At 36.9% G+C, this 17475-nt stretch overlaps 1 protein-coding gene across 1 annotated transcript; it reads left to right on the top strand.

Annotated features, from left to right (window-relative positions):
- The first annotated feature begins 1542 nt into the window (after positions 1-1542).
- On the top strand, positions 1543-16561 carry LOC103268104 (solute carrier family 7 member 13-like). Its single transcript, XM_008065665.1, has 5 exons — positions 1543-1600; positions 1909-2532; positions 8027-8158; positions 13210-13571; positions 16295-16561. The coding sequence occupies exons 1-5, from the start codon at positions 1543-1545 to the stop codon at positions 16559-16561; spliced, it is 1443 nt and encodes a 480-aa protein (XP_008063856.1).
- Positions 16562-17475: the final 914 nt, after the last annotated feature.

Raw genomic sequence — 17475 nt, 5'->3', positions numbered from 1 at the left:
TGATGGCTGACATCCTGATGAAAGAGCATGCTAATACTGCCATTTTTCAGACACGTGTCTTATGAAGAGACATGAAAGTAGACTACATGTGTGCAGAACACCAGTTACCTCAGTTTTTCTTCCCTTCAGTCACCTTTCCCCATGTCCCAGACCGCTCTACTCCTGTATTCTGTTAATATCCCTAAACTTCATCTTTGGGATGCAGATCTGAGACCTTCTGTCTCCTCACTAAACACTTTATCTGCTGCAAAACTTGCCATCTCAGTGATTGGCATACTGCATGGTGGGCAAAGTGGGCCTGGTTCAACAACACCATTTTACAGAGAGCTCTCTGGTAGTCTTTCCCCACTTCCAGGTCCTTGTTCTCAGGGATGAGAGGATAGACGTGGTTTCATTTGGGACAGGGACTTGGTCATGTTTACTTAGATTTATACAGAATTACCAGTGAATTTTCTTGGATATAATCTACCAGAAACAGTCACATTTCCCACAACCAAAGCAAAAACAAGTCATTTAACTTTCACTTATTCTTAGGGGACAACTTAGAACTACTTTACTTCTGAGGCTTATGTGTGTTCCAGGCTTCTGAACCTTTGGAAGAACTCAGGGCTGTGCTTTGGTATCATACAGTCAACAAATATGAGAGGTACTGATGGCCGAATCTTGATTAGAAGGTTGAGACTCTCTTTTTTCCACCCAAAGGGTCAGGGCTTCTCTTGTACTTCCTGTCCATAACTTTCCATGTGTGACCAAGGCTATCGGAACAATGAATGACTGGTTAAAAGACAGGCTTCTGTTTCAGGGCATTTCACTCTCCTGCTTTGCTAATTGACCTCCACAAGCCTGATAAAGGTAAATTCTTTGTTTCCTGAAAGCTGAATGGGAAAAAAAGTGTGAACAAGAAGATGCTAAGGTTTTTGGATCACTTTCTTGAATCTCTGGACATCCTTATTTCTGGGGCCAGGGATAATGTGCTAGCAAAGCTCTGTTCCTACCTCTGTATAGCATCTAGCATTTTTAATTCAGCTGCTCTACCCCAAAGCTGCCCAAGAAATGTCTGAGCTAATTCCTCAGGGTTCATGGAAGGAGGGCAATATTTGCTTTCTAAAGCTGAGATATTCAGAAATCAAAGTCTTTTTTATATTATTTAGAGTTAGGAAGGCAACCACCAAAATGATCTAAACCCTTACATAGCTCAAAATGGATGTTTCCAGAAGAAGGAACTGGGAATGTGTTTGGCAAGTGGCGAGATAGTGCATTGTTCTCTGGGAAGTTCTTTTTTTCCATTTGAATGCACTGTTTTGATAATAATTAAAAGACAAGTCAAACTTAACCCCTCTAAATAATCTTAGTCTATTTTAATGAAATGTGTCACATATATTTTGTTTATTATTAAAACCAGGCTGTACTTGACTTTGACTTAGAAAAGGTGAAACAAAACGGACAGCACTGTTTTATTTCAGAGAATCCATGAACATTCTTTTCAGCAATATAGGCAAGAAAATCTTGAAATTGTACTTTATATAGAATTTTTCAATTACAATGGATAAAGACAAGAAAATACAGCTCAAGAGAGTCTTTGGATATTACTGGGGAACAAGTCTTTTTTGTTTGTTTGTTTTTGTTGTGTTTTTTTTTTTTTTTTTTTGAGTTGGAGTCTCACTCTGTCGCCCAGACTGGAGTGCAGTGGCCACTCCCGGCCACCGCAGCCTCCACTTGCTGGGATCCGGCGGTCCTTCCGCCTCAGCCTTCCAAGTAGCTGGAATTACAGGCATGCGCTACCATGCCCGGCTGATTTTTTGATTTATTGTAGAGATGAAGTCTCGCTGCCCAGGCGGGTCTCGAACCCGCGGGCTCAGGCAATCCACTCACCTCAGCCTCCCAAAGGCGCGGGATTACAGGCTGAAGGTTTTTTAATTGTTAATATAATTGGTGCAGGAATTTTTGTGTCTCCCAAAGGGGTGCTGGCATACTCCTGCATGAATGTGGGACTCTCCCTGTGTATTTGGGTTGTCTGTGCCATATTGTCCATGATGACAACTCTCTGCTTTGCAGAGATAGGTATAAGCTTTCCATGCAGCGGAGCTCACTATTATTTTCTCAAGAGATGCTTTGGCTCCTCCATCGCTTTCCTGTATCTCTGGACATCCTTGTTTCTGTGGCCAGCGATAGCTGCTAGCCAAGCACTACTCCCCGAGTACAGCATCCAGCCTTTTTACCACAGCTGCTCTACTCCAAAGTTGCCAAAGAAATGTCTGGCACTGGCCTTGTTGTGGACTGTGGGAATTCTGAAAGTTCGTGGTGTGAAAGAGGTGACTTGGCTTCAGATAGCTAGCACAATGCTGAAAATATCAATACTTAGCTTCATTTCCCTAAGTGGCGTGGTACTGCTGGTGAGAGGGAGAAAGGAGAGTCTAGAACGATTTAAGAATGCGTTTGATGGTGAATTTCCAGATGCCTCCCAGTTTATAGAAGCTATCTTCCAAGGATATTTTACCTATTCAGGAGGGGGATGCTTTACATTTATAGCAGGTAATTTTTTTTAACTTTTAATTTTTTTATTTTAAAGATGTGGAGTATAATTCAGGTTTAGGTATACAAATGTTCAGTATGCAGGTAACCTTGCTGATGAGGTGTGTACCCCCCTTCCCCAGGCAGATTCCCACTACTGCCAATCCTGCTCCTCTGCCCTCTTCCCGGCAGTTTCCCACTACTGCCAATCCTTTTCTTATAGCATTACAATAATTGTTCAAGTTTCGCTTATATAGCAGATAATTAAAAATACATTGAGAAAAAGAAAATTTCAAACATGATTTATTGCATGCAATATGAAATATAACTCATTTGTTTTATTTTGAGTTTTAAATTAAATGATTCTATGTTTTTTCTTCCTTTGTGACTTTCTAAATCAGATCATGCCAGCCTTGCACTTGTCACTTCCTCTTAATTTGTTCCTGTTGATTCCAAAGTGCTTATTTGATTGAACAACTTCTCTCTTTCAACATCCTTTTCTGGGACCACAGATATAGGGCTCCATGGTTTTCCAGTTTCCTTTCTGTTATTGGGTGGATGCTGGGGGTGTGAAAATATTCCCCACCCATGAAACATCCAGGAGTGGTCCAATGTCAGGCAGTGTTTCTGTTATGATTGGGTGTGACACATTTAGGCTCTTAACTATTTTTATATATTTATTTTTGGAATATATTATATATTTTATTATAACTTCTTTTTCTTTCACTGATAAAGTAATGTTAAAGGTTCATGTAACAATACAAATTGATTTTAATCTAATTGGCCTTTTTCACAGCAAGCATTTCAATTAATGATAAATTGATTAAGTTTCCTATATACATTATAAAAGTAGTCACCCTACCACAATTCTGGCTGCATTTAAATGGAAAATTAACCAAATTATAAATTAACTATAACTATTTGGGAATTTCATCTGTGATCATAATTACATGAAAAAGTCTCCCTGCCTTCTCCTCCTCCAGGCTAGGGTTTTCTGGGAACCTGAAAAAGGAACTTCCCCAGCTGCTCCCTGAGCCCTTGTCCACAGCCAGCACCGCCACTGGCAGCTGCTCTGAGTGAATGTCCAGGTGGAACAGCACCTTCTTATCTCACTCAGATCCACGGGGTAGAGCAACAGGTTCTAGAGTTTGCCTGGCACTTGTACTAGGCTTTTAGTATTTTTAAAACGAAAAGACTCATGGATATTCTAGATTTAAGACCCTTTCCTTCACTGTCACAAGAGATTTATCATTTCCAAATCTTTCCTTGAGCTCTTTATCTTTTTTTCCTTCTAACCCCTCCCATTCTTTTATTTCATTTTTTCTCAATTTCAATCTTTTTTTAACCAAATCTTTTTCTTGACATTTAAATGACACAGACTCTTGAACTTGAACAAATTTTCTTTAATCTTCAATCACCCTTCTAATGTGTCTATCACTTATGAAATCATTAGAGCAGCAACTATCTTTTCGAACCCTGACTGTTTTTAAAATTCTGTACTAGTTCCTCAAGAGAAATAAGATGTAGTCTTTAAAGAGGCTAACAGTTTAGTTGAAGAGGCAGCAGCTAGACTTTGGTCTGTCACCTACCAACTATAGCAAGTGCCTCTTCCTCTCCAGACTTACTTTTTTTTTTTTTAATCTACAAAAAGTACATCATGGCTTAAAGTTATTATAATTCTATATCTATAAATGAATAATCGCATGTTTAATATGTATTTAATAAGTATTTAATGAATAGCCATAAGGGAACAATATAATCCTTATGGAAATTTAGTGAGAAGAAAGTCATGTTTCACTGTCACTGAGTGGAAAAGGTAGCAATTTGAATGAAATCAATTCCAGCTTAGAAAAATATGAGAGAAGTTGTGGACATCAAAAGTATGCAGGGTGGTTATAAGACATGGCACACTATCTTGAATGACTGCAAAACGGTTTCCACCTTGATGATGGATATGAAGACTAAGGTAAGTACACAAAGAGAAGCTGTGTTGGCATAGAGTTAGAGACAGAGGGCTGGACAATGTCAACTCTTCGGCAGTAGACAGAGAAAGAAGATCCAGTGAAGAAGCCAGAGAAGACTCGGAAAATTACAAAGAAAACTCACAATGTGTTCCAAAAAAGAGGGGGTAACCAACATGATTAAATGCTTCAGAAGTCGAAGAGTATGAGAACTGAGCAGAGCACCTTCAATGATAAAGTAAGAGGTCATTGGTGAACTTTGAGCATGAGAGCAAGTCCATTTGTTTTGAGTTTAAAAAGAAAGCTGAGGGGAGATGACTCTTTTATGTGGTTTGTGATTAAAAATTGCCAGAGATGTTTCACTGGTTAGTTAATAATTCTTAGTTGAAAATAAATTTACAGAATTTACTAGCCTACAAATTATTATAGAATTCCTCACAAGCAGTTGGCAGTAAATAAAAGTTGGAAGAATTTCAGCATGTACTGCAGTTGTGAATTCACTAAATAAATTTTAAGTAAGACTAAGTTCTAAGTTACATTTTGCCTATAAAGTAGTGATTTGTGGGTGACTGGTATTGCATGCTCTAGAAATACTCATCTTTAAAAGACCTAAAGGTATTCACTATCTGTCTGGCTATTATAGGCCTTTATTATAAATTAAATTACATTCTTTACCATTCTCTATAACTTGAATAAATAGTAAAATAAGTCGAAGTCCCAAAGGAATGTATAGTTAATTTTTAAAATTACCCTTTTGTTTGTCCAGAGCTTTCATACTCATAGTTATCAACAGCAGCCATTCGTAAGAGCTCATCATGTGCTAGACACTGGGATTGGAATTTTGTTGTCTGTATAGTCTCTCTGCAGGTAAGGACATTGAAACCTTGACAGCCAATACATCACCCAGAAATTCCACAACTAGTAAATGGTACAGGCAGGGTTAAAATTAGAGCTTTTTGATTCTTTAATCTTGAAGAGCTTTGTCAGGTTCTATTTGTGTACCCCCCAGGCATTACATTCAACCTGTGGGCAGATACAGATGGAAGAATTTGAGACATGTCAAAGGATAGATATTTATTTGTCAAAGAGATTTGGTTTTGGGGGTTTTTTTTGGTTTTTGTTTGTTTGTTTGTTTTTGAGTTGGAGTTTCACTCTGTCGCCCAGACTGAAATGCAGTGGCTGCTCCCGGCCACCGCAGCCTCAACCTGCTGGGCTCCGGCGATCCTTCAGTCTCAGCTTTCCAAGTAGCCAGAACTACAGGCGTGCGCTACCACACCCGGCTGATTTTTTGATTTATTGTAGAGATGAGGTCTCGCTGCCCAGGTGGGTCTTGAACCCGCGGGTTCAGGCAATCCACTCACCTCAGCCTCCCAAAGGTGTGGGATTACAGGCTGAGCCACTGAGCCCGGCGAGATTTGGTTTTAAGTACCAAACCTCACACACATTAGCTTAAATAATAAAATGGGAACTTATTGGAGGAATTAAGCTGTATTTTAAGAAAGAGCTGAGCAATGAATCTCCAGGAGCAACAGGAAATAAGGAAGCTCTTGGAATAAAAAAAAACAAGATTTCTCATCGTTCTTTCTTTTTTTCCACTACTACATTGCTTTTCTTTTGATGTTTGGTTCAAATTTTTGAGAGAAATCTTCTCATATGTTGGCAATGTTTTGCTTCGAGGGGATCTGATGCCTGTACGTGGTTCTATTGTCAGTGGGCAGGGTATAGAGTCACACTGCATACACATGACCATAGATATTCATTTTTTTGTGCCAGGGAGCAATTCTCAGAGCATGAAAAAACTGGGGAATATAGAATGACAAATGGACTATATTTGAAAATAAAACTGGCTTTGAATATCCACTATATATGATACTAAATTATCTTTTTCTCTTTTTCCTTGTAAGAGTGGCATAAAAGAATGGCAAAGTGCCTACAGAGAGAGATAATTGATGACCAACTCTTTAACTCCTTTCAACAGATAACATGAGAATGTATAATAGGACAGTTTTGCTAAACAAGGAGAGAGTTTCCTCTCCTATTTTTCCAGAAGAAGTAATCATTTTGTTGAGATGTGAAGGGAGACTAGGGATCATCTTGGCAACTAGGAAGAAAAGAACGTTCCACATTCAAGAAGGAGGATGACATTTTTGAGGAACTGAGAGAAGTCAGTCTATGTATAAAATACAGAAACAAAAGGGACAATCAAATTGTCATATACTAGATCCCCACAGTACTAACCATAGTCACACTTTTAACTTTTATTTATGGGATTATTTTATTAAATGTATAGCTCCTCCTCTTGAGGTTAAACACCATGTAGTTTTTGCTTCTTATTGCATTCCCACTACCCAAACTCAGTTTCTGGTACCTACTAAAGGCTAAAGATATTAGTAGGCTTCAAACTGTACAGGCCTTATGGGTTCAGATTTTATTTTTTTATCCTTATGTTTTTCTCCAGAAATTTTACCATCTAGGGAGAAAGTGAAGAAAAATTCCTCATTTTCTTCATTTAGAACCAAATTAGGGAGTGGGTGTATAGCAGTCAGTTAATGTGTGTGTGTGTGTGTGTGTGTGTGTGTGTGTGTGTGTGTGTGTGTGTACATGTGGTAGTGGTGGCAAAGTGGATAGGAAGAAGAATCCAGAGCAATCCTTGGCACATGAAGCAATGTTGGTGAGAATGTAAATAACTATGACCTTTATGGAAAACAGTATGGAGATTTCTTAAAGATCTAAAAATGGAGCTTCTATTTGATCTAGCAATTCTACTACAGGGAAAGACATAAAAATATCTATATATTTAAAAGATACTTGTACCTGTATGTTTATTGCAGGACTATTCCCAATAACAAAAATATAGAATCAACCTAATGTTCATCAATGGATGATTAAATTTAAAAAAAAAGTGGCATATATGTGTGTGGCACATATATATATCTATATGGCATATATATAAGGCATATATATATTATAAATATATATATATAGTGATGTGCATAGATTGTGTGGTGGTCAAATTGGAACTTTTAAGATAACCATCACCTTTTTTTATCATCCACCTCCTTTTACATACGTACACACACACACACACACACACACACACACACACCCCATATATAATATATACCATAAAATACTATACAACTTTTTAAAAGAGTGAAATTATGTCTTTAGCAGTAACATGGATGGAACTGGAGGCCATAATCTTACATGAAACAAGTCAGGCACAGAAAGACAAAATAACACATGTTCTCACTCATAAGTGGGAGCTAAAAAATGTGTCCAAATGGACACAGAGAGTGGAATGATGAACAATGGAGACTTTGAAAGGTGAAGGGGTAAAAGGGAGTGGATGACAAAAAAAACTACTGAATGGATACAATGTACCTTATTCAGGTGATAGAGACCTTAAAAGCCCTGACTTGACCATCACACAATCTGTACACATAAAATTATGTTTGTAGTCCACAAATACATGCAAAAAAAATCACCTAGAAAGAGATGAATTTAAGAAATAATTTTTACCAATTTTGATTTTTCTCTTTTTTGTGTTATAGGGGAGCTGAAGAAACCCAAAAAGACAATTCCCAAAATCATATTTACTGGGTTACTTCTGGTGACTATTGTTTATTTACTGGTTAACATTTCCTACTTTACTGTTCTGATACCCAGGGAAATTCTCTCTTCAGGTTTGTATGCAAATGACTAAAATAATAAATAAAACACTGGTCCTTTCAGCATATCTTAAGTGTCACATTACCAGTCAGAATTGCTATTTACTGTTTATCATTCTGTATAAAGTCAACTTGTAGTTTTTGAAAATAACAGATGACCAAAGAGGATGATTTGGCTTAGAAAAGAGATTCATAGTTAATCATGGTTATGCCTTTTTCAGGTAATGTGGAAACGTATATATATATATGCGCGGGTGCGTGTTTGTGTATAATGTAGATGTATTAAATTGTAAAATAATGCAGTTGTTTACCATAAATAACTCTAAAATTTATGGTGAGAAAGAGCCCTGAACATATTGGAAACTTGATGAAAAAATATCATGCCAGGCACCGTGGCTCACACCTATAATCCCTGTACTTTGGGAGGATGAGGTGAGAGGTTTGCCTGAGTTCAGGGGTTCGAGACCAGCCTGGGCAACGTGACGAGACCTTGCCTCTAAAATAAATCAAATAATTAGCCAGCTATGGTGGCGCATGACTTAGTTCCAACTACTTGGATTGCTGAGGCAGAAGGATCGTCTGAACCCAGTCACTGCACTCCAGCCTGGGTAACAGAGTGAGACTACAGCCTGGGTGACAGAGTGAGACTACAATTGAATTAAAAACAAAACCATTTTAGGAACAAAATTCTAGAATAAAAATAAATCAATAAGAAAATCTTAAAGAAACATACATTTAAAAATAAGTAACAGATTCAAGGAATAAACGTAAATTTGTAAAGAAATGACAAAGTGGAAGATCAGTAATTTCCTCAAACCAGCATTAAACCCCCTTCTCAGAAAAATCAGTCACCTAGTATCTTTAGGACTAATCTCATCTGAGCAGCCATTATTGTTTTGATGAATCTTTGAGGCGCTAGAGATAATTCTAGGGGAGGCTTTGATATAAAATTCTGATAAATGTTGCCTCGATTCTTATGTTACTGTCATGCAGGATGCTGTCACGTGGTGTCTGTGTTGATTCCTAATGAACTAGCTATCTTAGGGACCTGTAAACCAAATATAGCCAAGATTCAGAGTGTTTGTGGGAACACAGAAAATGCAAAGCTAGATCAGATAAGCAGTTGTTTATTAACTACCTTGCTTATGTAAATAATAAATTTGCAAAGTTAATTATGGGTGTGGCAGGGGCTGCTGGTCAGTCAGTGCAAATGATGTACTTCGTTGAAGCTGGCACCTCTCATGACTGCTAGTACTCTGGCCACATGGATTGTTAAACAGTTACGAATATCTCCTCTGGTGTATCCTAATGGTTCAGCAATTCTTCAGCAAAACAATTGTTCAACAAAAGCAATTGTTCCGCAAAACAATAGTTTTGGCATTGTGAAAGACTCATGAAGTGTTTTGATCATAATCACTTGTACTTTGGTTACAGAGCTTACTCTTTTAGGCATATAATCCTTAAACTTTTAAAGTTCTGAACTAATATTTTTGAATCCAAATATCTGCACTTTTATTGTACTAGGCAGTTAAGAAAGTAATCAGAGCTACACACAAAGCATGTATGTATTTGGACAGCCATCACAGCGTTACATATGATAGCAAAAAACTGAAGATAACCAAAATATCCAATAGCTTGAAATAAATTTTTAAAATTATGGAAATCGATAAAACAGTGCACTCTGAGCTTTGTAAAACATGATGTCAATGGATAGTTGAAGTAGAGGGACAACATAATGCAAGAATGAGGGAAAAGGCAGGATGTTTACAATGATGTAAAACAGAAAGTAAACAATAAACAATGAGGATCAGCTGGGTTGATAATGTGGGTGATTTTTACTTTATTTTTGCACTTAATTCCAAATGTTCTTTAATAAAGTGCATAATTTGTATAATGAGGGGGAAAGTTTTAAGCAAAAAAATTAGGTTCTTAAATTGAAGAATTTTAAGGATGAAGGAGTTTATTTTTCCAATCAAACAGATGTATCTAAAAGATGTATAGTTTCCAAAAGAATATAGACCACCTATTATGTGGCATAAGTTTGATGGTACATTTCATTTGAGGACACTGAAAAAATTACACCAAGTTGTGATAAATATTAGATTTTAATATTCATGGTTTATACAGAGAAAGAAATAATGTTATTAATAATCATGTAATGTTTTTGTCAGTGTCAGTGTCAGAGCTCTGACTTATTTCTTCATGAGTTTTTCTCTAAGAAAGAAAAAATAACTTACCACTGAGAGGCAAGGATATCCCTCTAGAACAAGGTGTGTGAAAATGTCTCAGTGAGGAGCTCTCGTTCCAGCATCAAATCTGAGGATTTCACCGTTCCTGAAGCCCTGTTGCACACTGCAGACAGGGATACACACATTTGTTGTTCTCGAGAGTTTCATGTCATACTTCAAGCTGGAGATAATCTCAAACAGCAAATAAAATGTATGGAAACAGATGCTGAGAAGGTTTCTCTGTCCAAGAAGCAGCCCGAAAGTAGCTGGCCTCAAGTACCCAGGAGTGCCAAAGAATTTTGAAAAGAAAGGGAGAATTTTAGACTCACTGATAAATTAATACAATTGTGTGTGGAGAGTAATGTTGTAATATTACTCTTATTTAAGAATGTATATATAACTTTGGATTCACAAGTCCCACTTTCAAGAATTTACTCTGAGGAAAATTGCAATTATCAAATATTGAAGGTATGAAGGTTTTCACTCAAGCATATTTTATATTCACAAAAATTGAAAAGAACCTACAAAACCACCAATATGAAATAATTACATAAACTAATTTAGAGTTCGATAATGAAATACTAAGAATTCATTATAGAATTCTTATAATTCATTATAGAATTTATATAATTATAAAATAATTAAATGGATGCAAATATTCTGACATGATCAACATATGTTGGAAAGTATAAAAAGCAAGTCTAAGTGGGCATGCACATGTGCATACACACATAGCACATACACACAGAGACACACATAAGTGCGCACCCATGTTACAATCCTCTCAGATTCCTGTATAGTCATAGACAATTTCTGAAAGATGATCCAAACAGATGTTATCAGCAGTTAAGTTTGAACTGCATGAATGAGGGACTGATGAGAAGAAGAACATTTATTTTTGTGTTCGGTGTTAATTTACTTTTTATCCAAAGAATAAATGAAATAATTTTTAGAGAAAAGTAACAGCATATGGAAAGCAGTAAAAAATAAAAACAACCACTTGTGAGAAGGAGCTAAAAGTTACAAAGAAAGATGTATAATTTTCACCAGCCAGAACTGACAGAGCTATTCTTAGCCCTCCTCACATCATAACCTATCAGGTTCATGGAATGCACACTAGGAAATCAAAGGACAATTTCCTTTGAATTATTGGAAAGAAATAGTTCTTAAAATATTTCTGAAAATGGGTAAGGTATAGAGGTATGGATGTCCAAGAGGAACAACCAACGATACCATATTTGAAAGGAACGATAAGGAAGACAGGAGATTGTTTTTAAAGACCGTGTATTACAGAATAGCACTAAGGAGAAAAGTGAAGTGACACTTGATGCTATTTTAAATGGGTTAAAAATAAAAAGAGCTTTAGCAACAAACACTATTAGTGATATTTTAATATTATCACATTAGCAAAGTCTTACCATTTGTTATAAGCCACTATGTTAGTATCCCAGAGGCTCTGCTGAACACCAACGTTGACACAAGAGCATAGATTCCAAAGACACCAACCTTCAGGGACACCAGACCCTGCCATGCTCATTCCACTGAAGAACAGAGATCTTGTTTCTCTGTGACTGAACGATCTGTCCTAGCATATGGCTACATAACATGAATTGAACTTAAGAAATTCTCATGAACAATGGATGCTTTTCTCCATTGGTGCTTTTTATGCCTACTGACATTTGTTAAATTATTGTTCATAAAGTTTCTCAGCTTTAGGGAAAAATATCTAAAAGGTGGTAATATCTAAAAGGTGGTCTATAGCAAGTGGTCTATAGCAAAGTTGCTCAGTCTCAGTATTAGTCACATTTTATGCCATATAATCATTTGTTGTAGAGTGCTGTCCTGTACATTGCAAGATGTTTAGTGTCCTCTACCCTTAGATGCCAGTAGCAACCTCCTGCCTTCCTAGTAGTGACCACCAAAAAAGTCTCCAGAACTTGCCAAATAACCCTGAGGAGAAAATTTACTTTCAGTTGAAAACTACTGGTCTACGGACAAACCCGAAATGTCTTAAGTATTTTTATTGATGTGTAATTTATTTTCTCTGTTCACTTTGTTTATTTTTTCTGTTAAGTATTTCAAATTGCACCACGATGTGGGTAAGGGCTATTCCTGCATCAGTAGTGATCTTGTGTTTTTTGACCCTGAATGTGACTATCAATACTCTGTAAGTGAGTTTAGAAAATAAGGGCCGCATTCAGTGGCTCTGCCTGTAATCCCAGCACTTTGGGAGGCCGAGGAGAGTGGATTGCCTGAGGCCGCAGGTTCGAGACCAGACCAGGCAACTAGGCGAGCCCTCGTCTCTACAATAAATAAAAAACTAACTGGGCGTGGTGGCCATCGACTATAGTTCCGGCTACTTGGGAGGCTAAGGTGGAAGGATCGCCAGAGCTCAGCAGGTTGACCCTGAGGTGGTGGTGTGTGTGCCACTGCGCTCCCGCCTGTGTGATGGAGAGAGACTCCAACAAAAAACAAGAAAGAAAGAAAATAAGCATACATTCAATCATCCGCTCGACAAAATTAATTCATTTCACAAGTACTTATTGAAAATTCACTATATGTCTATCACAGGGTGAAGTACTAGTTTGATAGGAAAGAAATGTATGATTCTTGCCCTCAAAATCTCCTGGTCTATTGAAAGACTTAAACTGATAAAATTAGCATATGTATAAGGTGTAATGAAAACATAAATAAGGAAATAAGCAACCAAGTTAAACAAAATTAAATTTCATTAATAACTTTTTAAACTTCCTGTTTTCATTTTGAAATGATAGTAAAAGGTTTCTCGTTAGTACCTATTAGCACCATTTTCTTTTGTGTATTTTTGTTGTTTTGCAGATGCTGTGGCTGTCACATGGGTAGATCGATTTATCCCTTCATTAGCATGGGCTATGCCTTTTGCTATTTCTGCCTCATTATTTAGCAACCTCCTGGTTAATGTATTGGAATCATCAAGAATCATACATATTGTAAGCCAACAAGGCCAGCTGCCTTTGCTATTTTATACCCTTAATAGTCACTCCTCTCCATTAATACCTGTGCTACTGCTCATCACTATGGGATCTCTTGCGATTGTCCTAACAAACCTAATTAATTTGATAAACTATCTTTTCTTTGTAATTTCTTTTTGGTCTTTATTATTAATGATAGGAATTCTAAAATGGAGATACCAGAAGCCCCATCAACCTATACCTTATAAGGTAAAGGTGGGTTTTCTCATTTTTTTTTCTGTGTGAAATAAAAGATATTGCATAGTCGGGCTCGGTGGCTCAGCCTGTAATCCCACGCCTTTGGGAGGCTGAGGTGAGTGGATTGCCTGAGTCCGCGGGTTCGAGACCCGCCTGGGCAGCGAGACCTCATCTCTACAATAAATCAAAAAATTAGCCGGGAGTGGTAGCACATGCCTGTAATTCCGGTTACTTGGAAGGCTGAGGTGGAAGGATTGCTGGAGCCCAACAGGTCAAGGCTGCGGTGGCCGGGAGCGGCTACTGCACTCCAGCCTGGGCGACAAAGTGAGACTCTAACTCAAAAAAAAAAAAAGATATTGCATATAACTGTAAGATTATATTCAGAGCATCTGTTAATAAATCTTTTTACTACTCAACAATTGTGAAACATAAAGTTAATCTGGCCTTGGGTTTAAGTTTTACTGAATAGTTTTAACTCAATATTAAATCGCTTAGGTTCTGTTCAATGACTTCCTGAAAGAAAAAAAAAAAAAACTAGTTCTGTGGGTGGTTCGACAGACCACTATGAATCTTTTGATCAGAGATTACTTGGTCTACTTATGTAGCTGTTATGCACATTGGTGTCTTCCATAGTCAGGGTCTGAGTTAGCAAATGAAAAACAGAAGACACAAGGTCAGGTCATAAGTGATAACACCAACTGTCCAGAAATATCAGCTTACTTTGATTATTGATAAATACCATCTTTTCAACTTCATTCCATCTTTTCTGTCAAACTTACTTTAAGTCTGGATGAGAAAAAATTTTGTAGAAGGTTATACAGCCCTTTAATCATAGAAGAGGAAATAAGCAAAAACTTGATAGTATAAGAATATTTTTGGAGATAGGTGGCCCTGACACTCTGATTATCAGAAAAATAAAGCAGTCTTGGTTGCTATGTAACAAGTCCAAATCTTTGCTTGGATAGTCACCTTTAATCCCCTCCATAATACAAAAGGTAAATTCTACTGTTATTCCCATTTCACAAATGAGGAAACAGATGTAGAAAAGTTAAGTCACTTGCCCAAGTTCACACAGCTTGGAATGGAGCCAAGATTCTAACTCAGACAGACTCTTTGGAGTGCTTAACTCTAAGTACAAAACATATGAAAGAATGTTGGGAGAAAGAAAGCAGCATTCTCATCACCACCTTTGGTTGATATATAATCATCCTTCCTTTTCAGTCTTTCCTTCTACCTCTTCCTTCAAGCCATTCCTTAGCTGTTGTGTATTTGAATGCCAATTATTGTAAAGTAACTGTACTTTAAGCACCTTGCTAGATATTCTGGGTGCACAAAGGATTAAGACTTGACTTCTGCCTTTGCACAGGTTATAGTCTATGTGAACAGTCAGGTAAACTAAAAACCATGCCATGATTATTGCTACACAGTGGCTTCCAGAGGAAGCTCAGAGAACACATGGGGGTGGGGTCTAATAGAGCAGGGTTGATGGTTTCTGCTTTGGTGGTTTCTCCCCAACATTTGCTCTTTGCTTGGTTTCACATTCTGTGTCTTTTAAATCCATCCTCTACTCTTTTCTGAGCCACACTTTTCTTAGATCACTAACTCTACTTCGATACAATTATAAAGCAGTCAAGAACTAATGATGAAGTTGTTATACACTAAGAAATAATACAAGGTAATCATTAAGAGCTTGGACTCAAGTACAATTTCTTGACTGTCAGCCGAATTTCATCTTGTTATTTAACATCTGATCCTCCATTTCCTCATATATAAAATTAGAATGAATAATACCTACCTCCTGCAAATTTTGGATGTATTAAATAAGCTATGACATATTCATTTATTTAATAATGAGGCAAGAGTAACATTAAGCAGAAGTGGCTAAAATTTGCCGACATAACTGCTGTTTCTTCTCTCTCAATTATTTGATCACTGATAAAGAGCTAGGAGACGGTAAGTTTTCTTTTTCAGAGTGTTTGACAGACTGAGAGGAGATTCGTAATTATTTAAGCTCCAAATTAATGACCCTCTAATTAAAGGATTTAATCAATTGTGATGGCTTACATTATATCTTTGGGGTACAGATTCTTATCTGTCTCTTAAAGATATCTCAAGAGACACCACTTATTGAATTTATGTTATGCAAAACCCTTACAATCTTAACACAAAGCAGGGACCAAGGATGAGACTTTAAGTGTTTTTTGGCAAAACAAAAACAAAACTTAAAATAGGGAGAACTGTTTGGGTTAAAGCTTTTGTCTGGGTTGTTTTGTTTCTTAATATGCTGAACCTATAAAGTCTTAATGCTTACCTGTCAATATTTGCCTGGGTATCAGAGGGTCTGAGGATAGTTTTTGTCATGAATTTCTTACTGCATCGAGATATTTTCCAGTGAAGATTGTTGTTATTTCCAATGGGCCTTAGAAACTCCCTCTAAGCAATTTCCTACCCCTAGATCAACAGATGATTACCTCAGCAGCAAGTGGTTATAGTTACTTCCATTAATGAACAGTCAAATGCTAGGTGTTCTTTTCCTCCAATTTGATGATAAGCATCTTCAACATCCCCTTCTCCTCAGGCATTTATCTGCGTTCTAAGCCAGGTTTATCTAACTTCACAACTAATTTAGCCTGTTCTCTAACATTAGCTTGTATCACTTAATTGTATTTATATAAATAGGCAGGCATTATATATGGATTTTTAAATCTAATTTTTAAATATTTTGCTCTTTTCAGGTGTTTTTGCCATTTCCATTGGCAACAATGGCCATCAACCTGTGCATGGTTGTGATACCATTGGTAAAGTCTCCAAACATGCATTATCTCTATGTACTTCTCTTTGTTGTCAGTGAACTGCTGTTTTACATACCCTTAATACATTTCAAAGCAAGATTGGTTTGGTTTGAGAAGATGACTTGCTATTTACAATTACTATTTAATATTTGCCTCCCTGATGTATCTGATGACCAGATGTCAGAACTACAAACTATGGAGAAAAGTTAGCCTTCTAAAAACACACCAGATAAATAAAGATTAAACACATTATAGAACACCCATGGTGACATTCCTATAGTAACTTTTTTTCTCAAATGAAATAATGTATATAAAGTGCTCAAGACAGTATCTGGCTTCAAAAATCACAAAGAAATTATTATGTGTGGTAAAAAACTTAAATTTCTCTTTGCATTGCTTGATATATTGATATTATCCCTCCCATTCTTTCTTTTTTTTTTTCTGTATCCCACTCCTTTTCTACCAAATTGGTGGGGATCTTATAATAAAAGTGAAGGATTAAACATTCAACAAGCACTCTCTTCATTTTTTCTAAGTCCTTTAGTTTTTAGTGTTGTTGATTAGAAAATAATAATTCCTTTTGTCCAATTAGCTTTTCCACTCTAGAATGAAGGGTTTTTGTTTGTTTGTTTGTTTGTTTTGTTTTAGCTAATAGCTATTTCAGAAGCATGAGTTTTTAGGTTATTTCTGTCTGAGTGCCTTTCTTTAGATTCTGAAGTGCCTTAGAAGAACAGCAGTACCATGTCATCATTTGATGAAAATGTGACCTGTTAGCAATGATGTGGTTGTTCAAAGTATGGTTGAATGGATAGCATCCTGGTAGCATTCACTTCAAAGGCTTCATCTACTTAGCCTAGAGTTAAAGGATCTAGGCTTGGAAATGTTCTTCAGATAGCAGAGGGACAATGTAGGAAGATTTCAGTGACCTTAGTTAGCCAACTCTGCTCACCAACATCCTTCATTCCTCAGAGGTGGCATGACTCTGCAAATGCATTATCTGGTTTGAGGAGCCATCCCCTGGTGTGATGGTTTATTTAATGTGCCAACTTGGCTGCGTCACTGGTCCCAGACATTTGGTTATACATTATTCTGGATGTTTCTGGGATGGTGCTTTTTGGATGAGA

Source organism: Carlito syrichta, unplaced genomic scaffold (assembly GCF_000164805.1).
Source record: "Carlito syrichta isolate Samal-C Ts95f unplaced genomic scaffold, Tarsius_syrichta-2.0.1 Scaffold103533, whole genome shotgun sequence".
Classification (NCBI taxonomy): Eukaryota; Metazoa; Chordata; class Mammalia; order Primates; family Tarsiidae; genus Carlito; species Carlito syrichta.
The sequence above is the reverse complement of the archived record's forward strand: the minus strand, read 5'-3'. Positions and strand labels throughout refer to the sequence as shown.

What these genes read in the sequence shown, in the direction of transcription:
- LOC103268104 (XM_008065665.1), top strand. Translation starts at nt 1,543, where the DNA reads ATGGATAAAGACAAGAAAATACAGCTCAAGAGAGTCTTTGGATATTAC. An exon ending in CAGGGAAATTCTCTCTTCAG is followed by an intron (nt 8,159 to 13,209) that starts GTTTGTATGCAA and finishes GTTGTTTTGCAG; the next exon opens with ATGCTGTGGCTGTCACATGG. An exon ending in ATCAACCTATACCTTATAAG is followed by an intron (nt 13,572 to 16,294) that starts GTAAAGGTGGGT and finishes TGCTCTTTTCAG; the next exon opens with GTGTTTTTGCCATTTCCATT.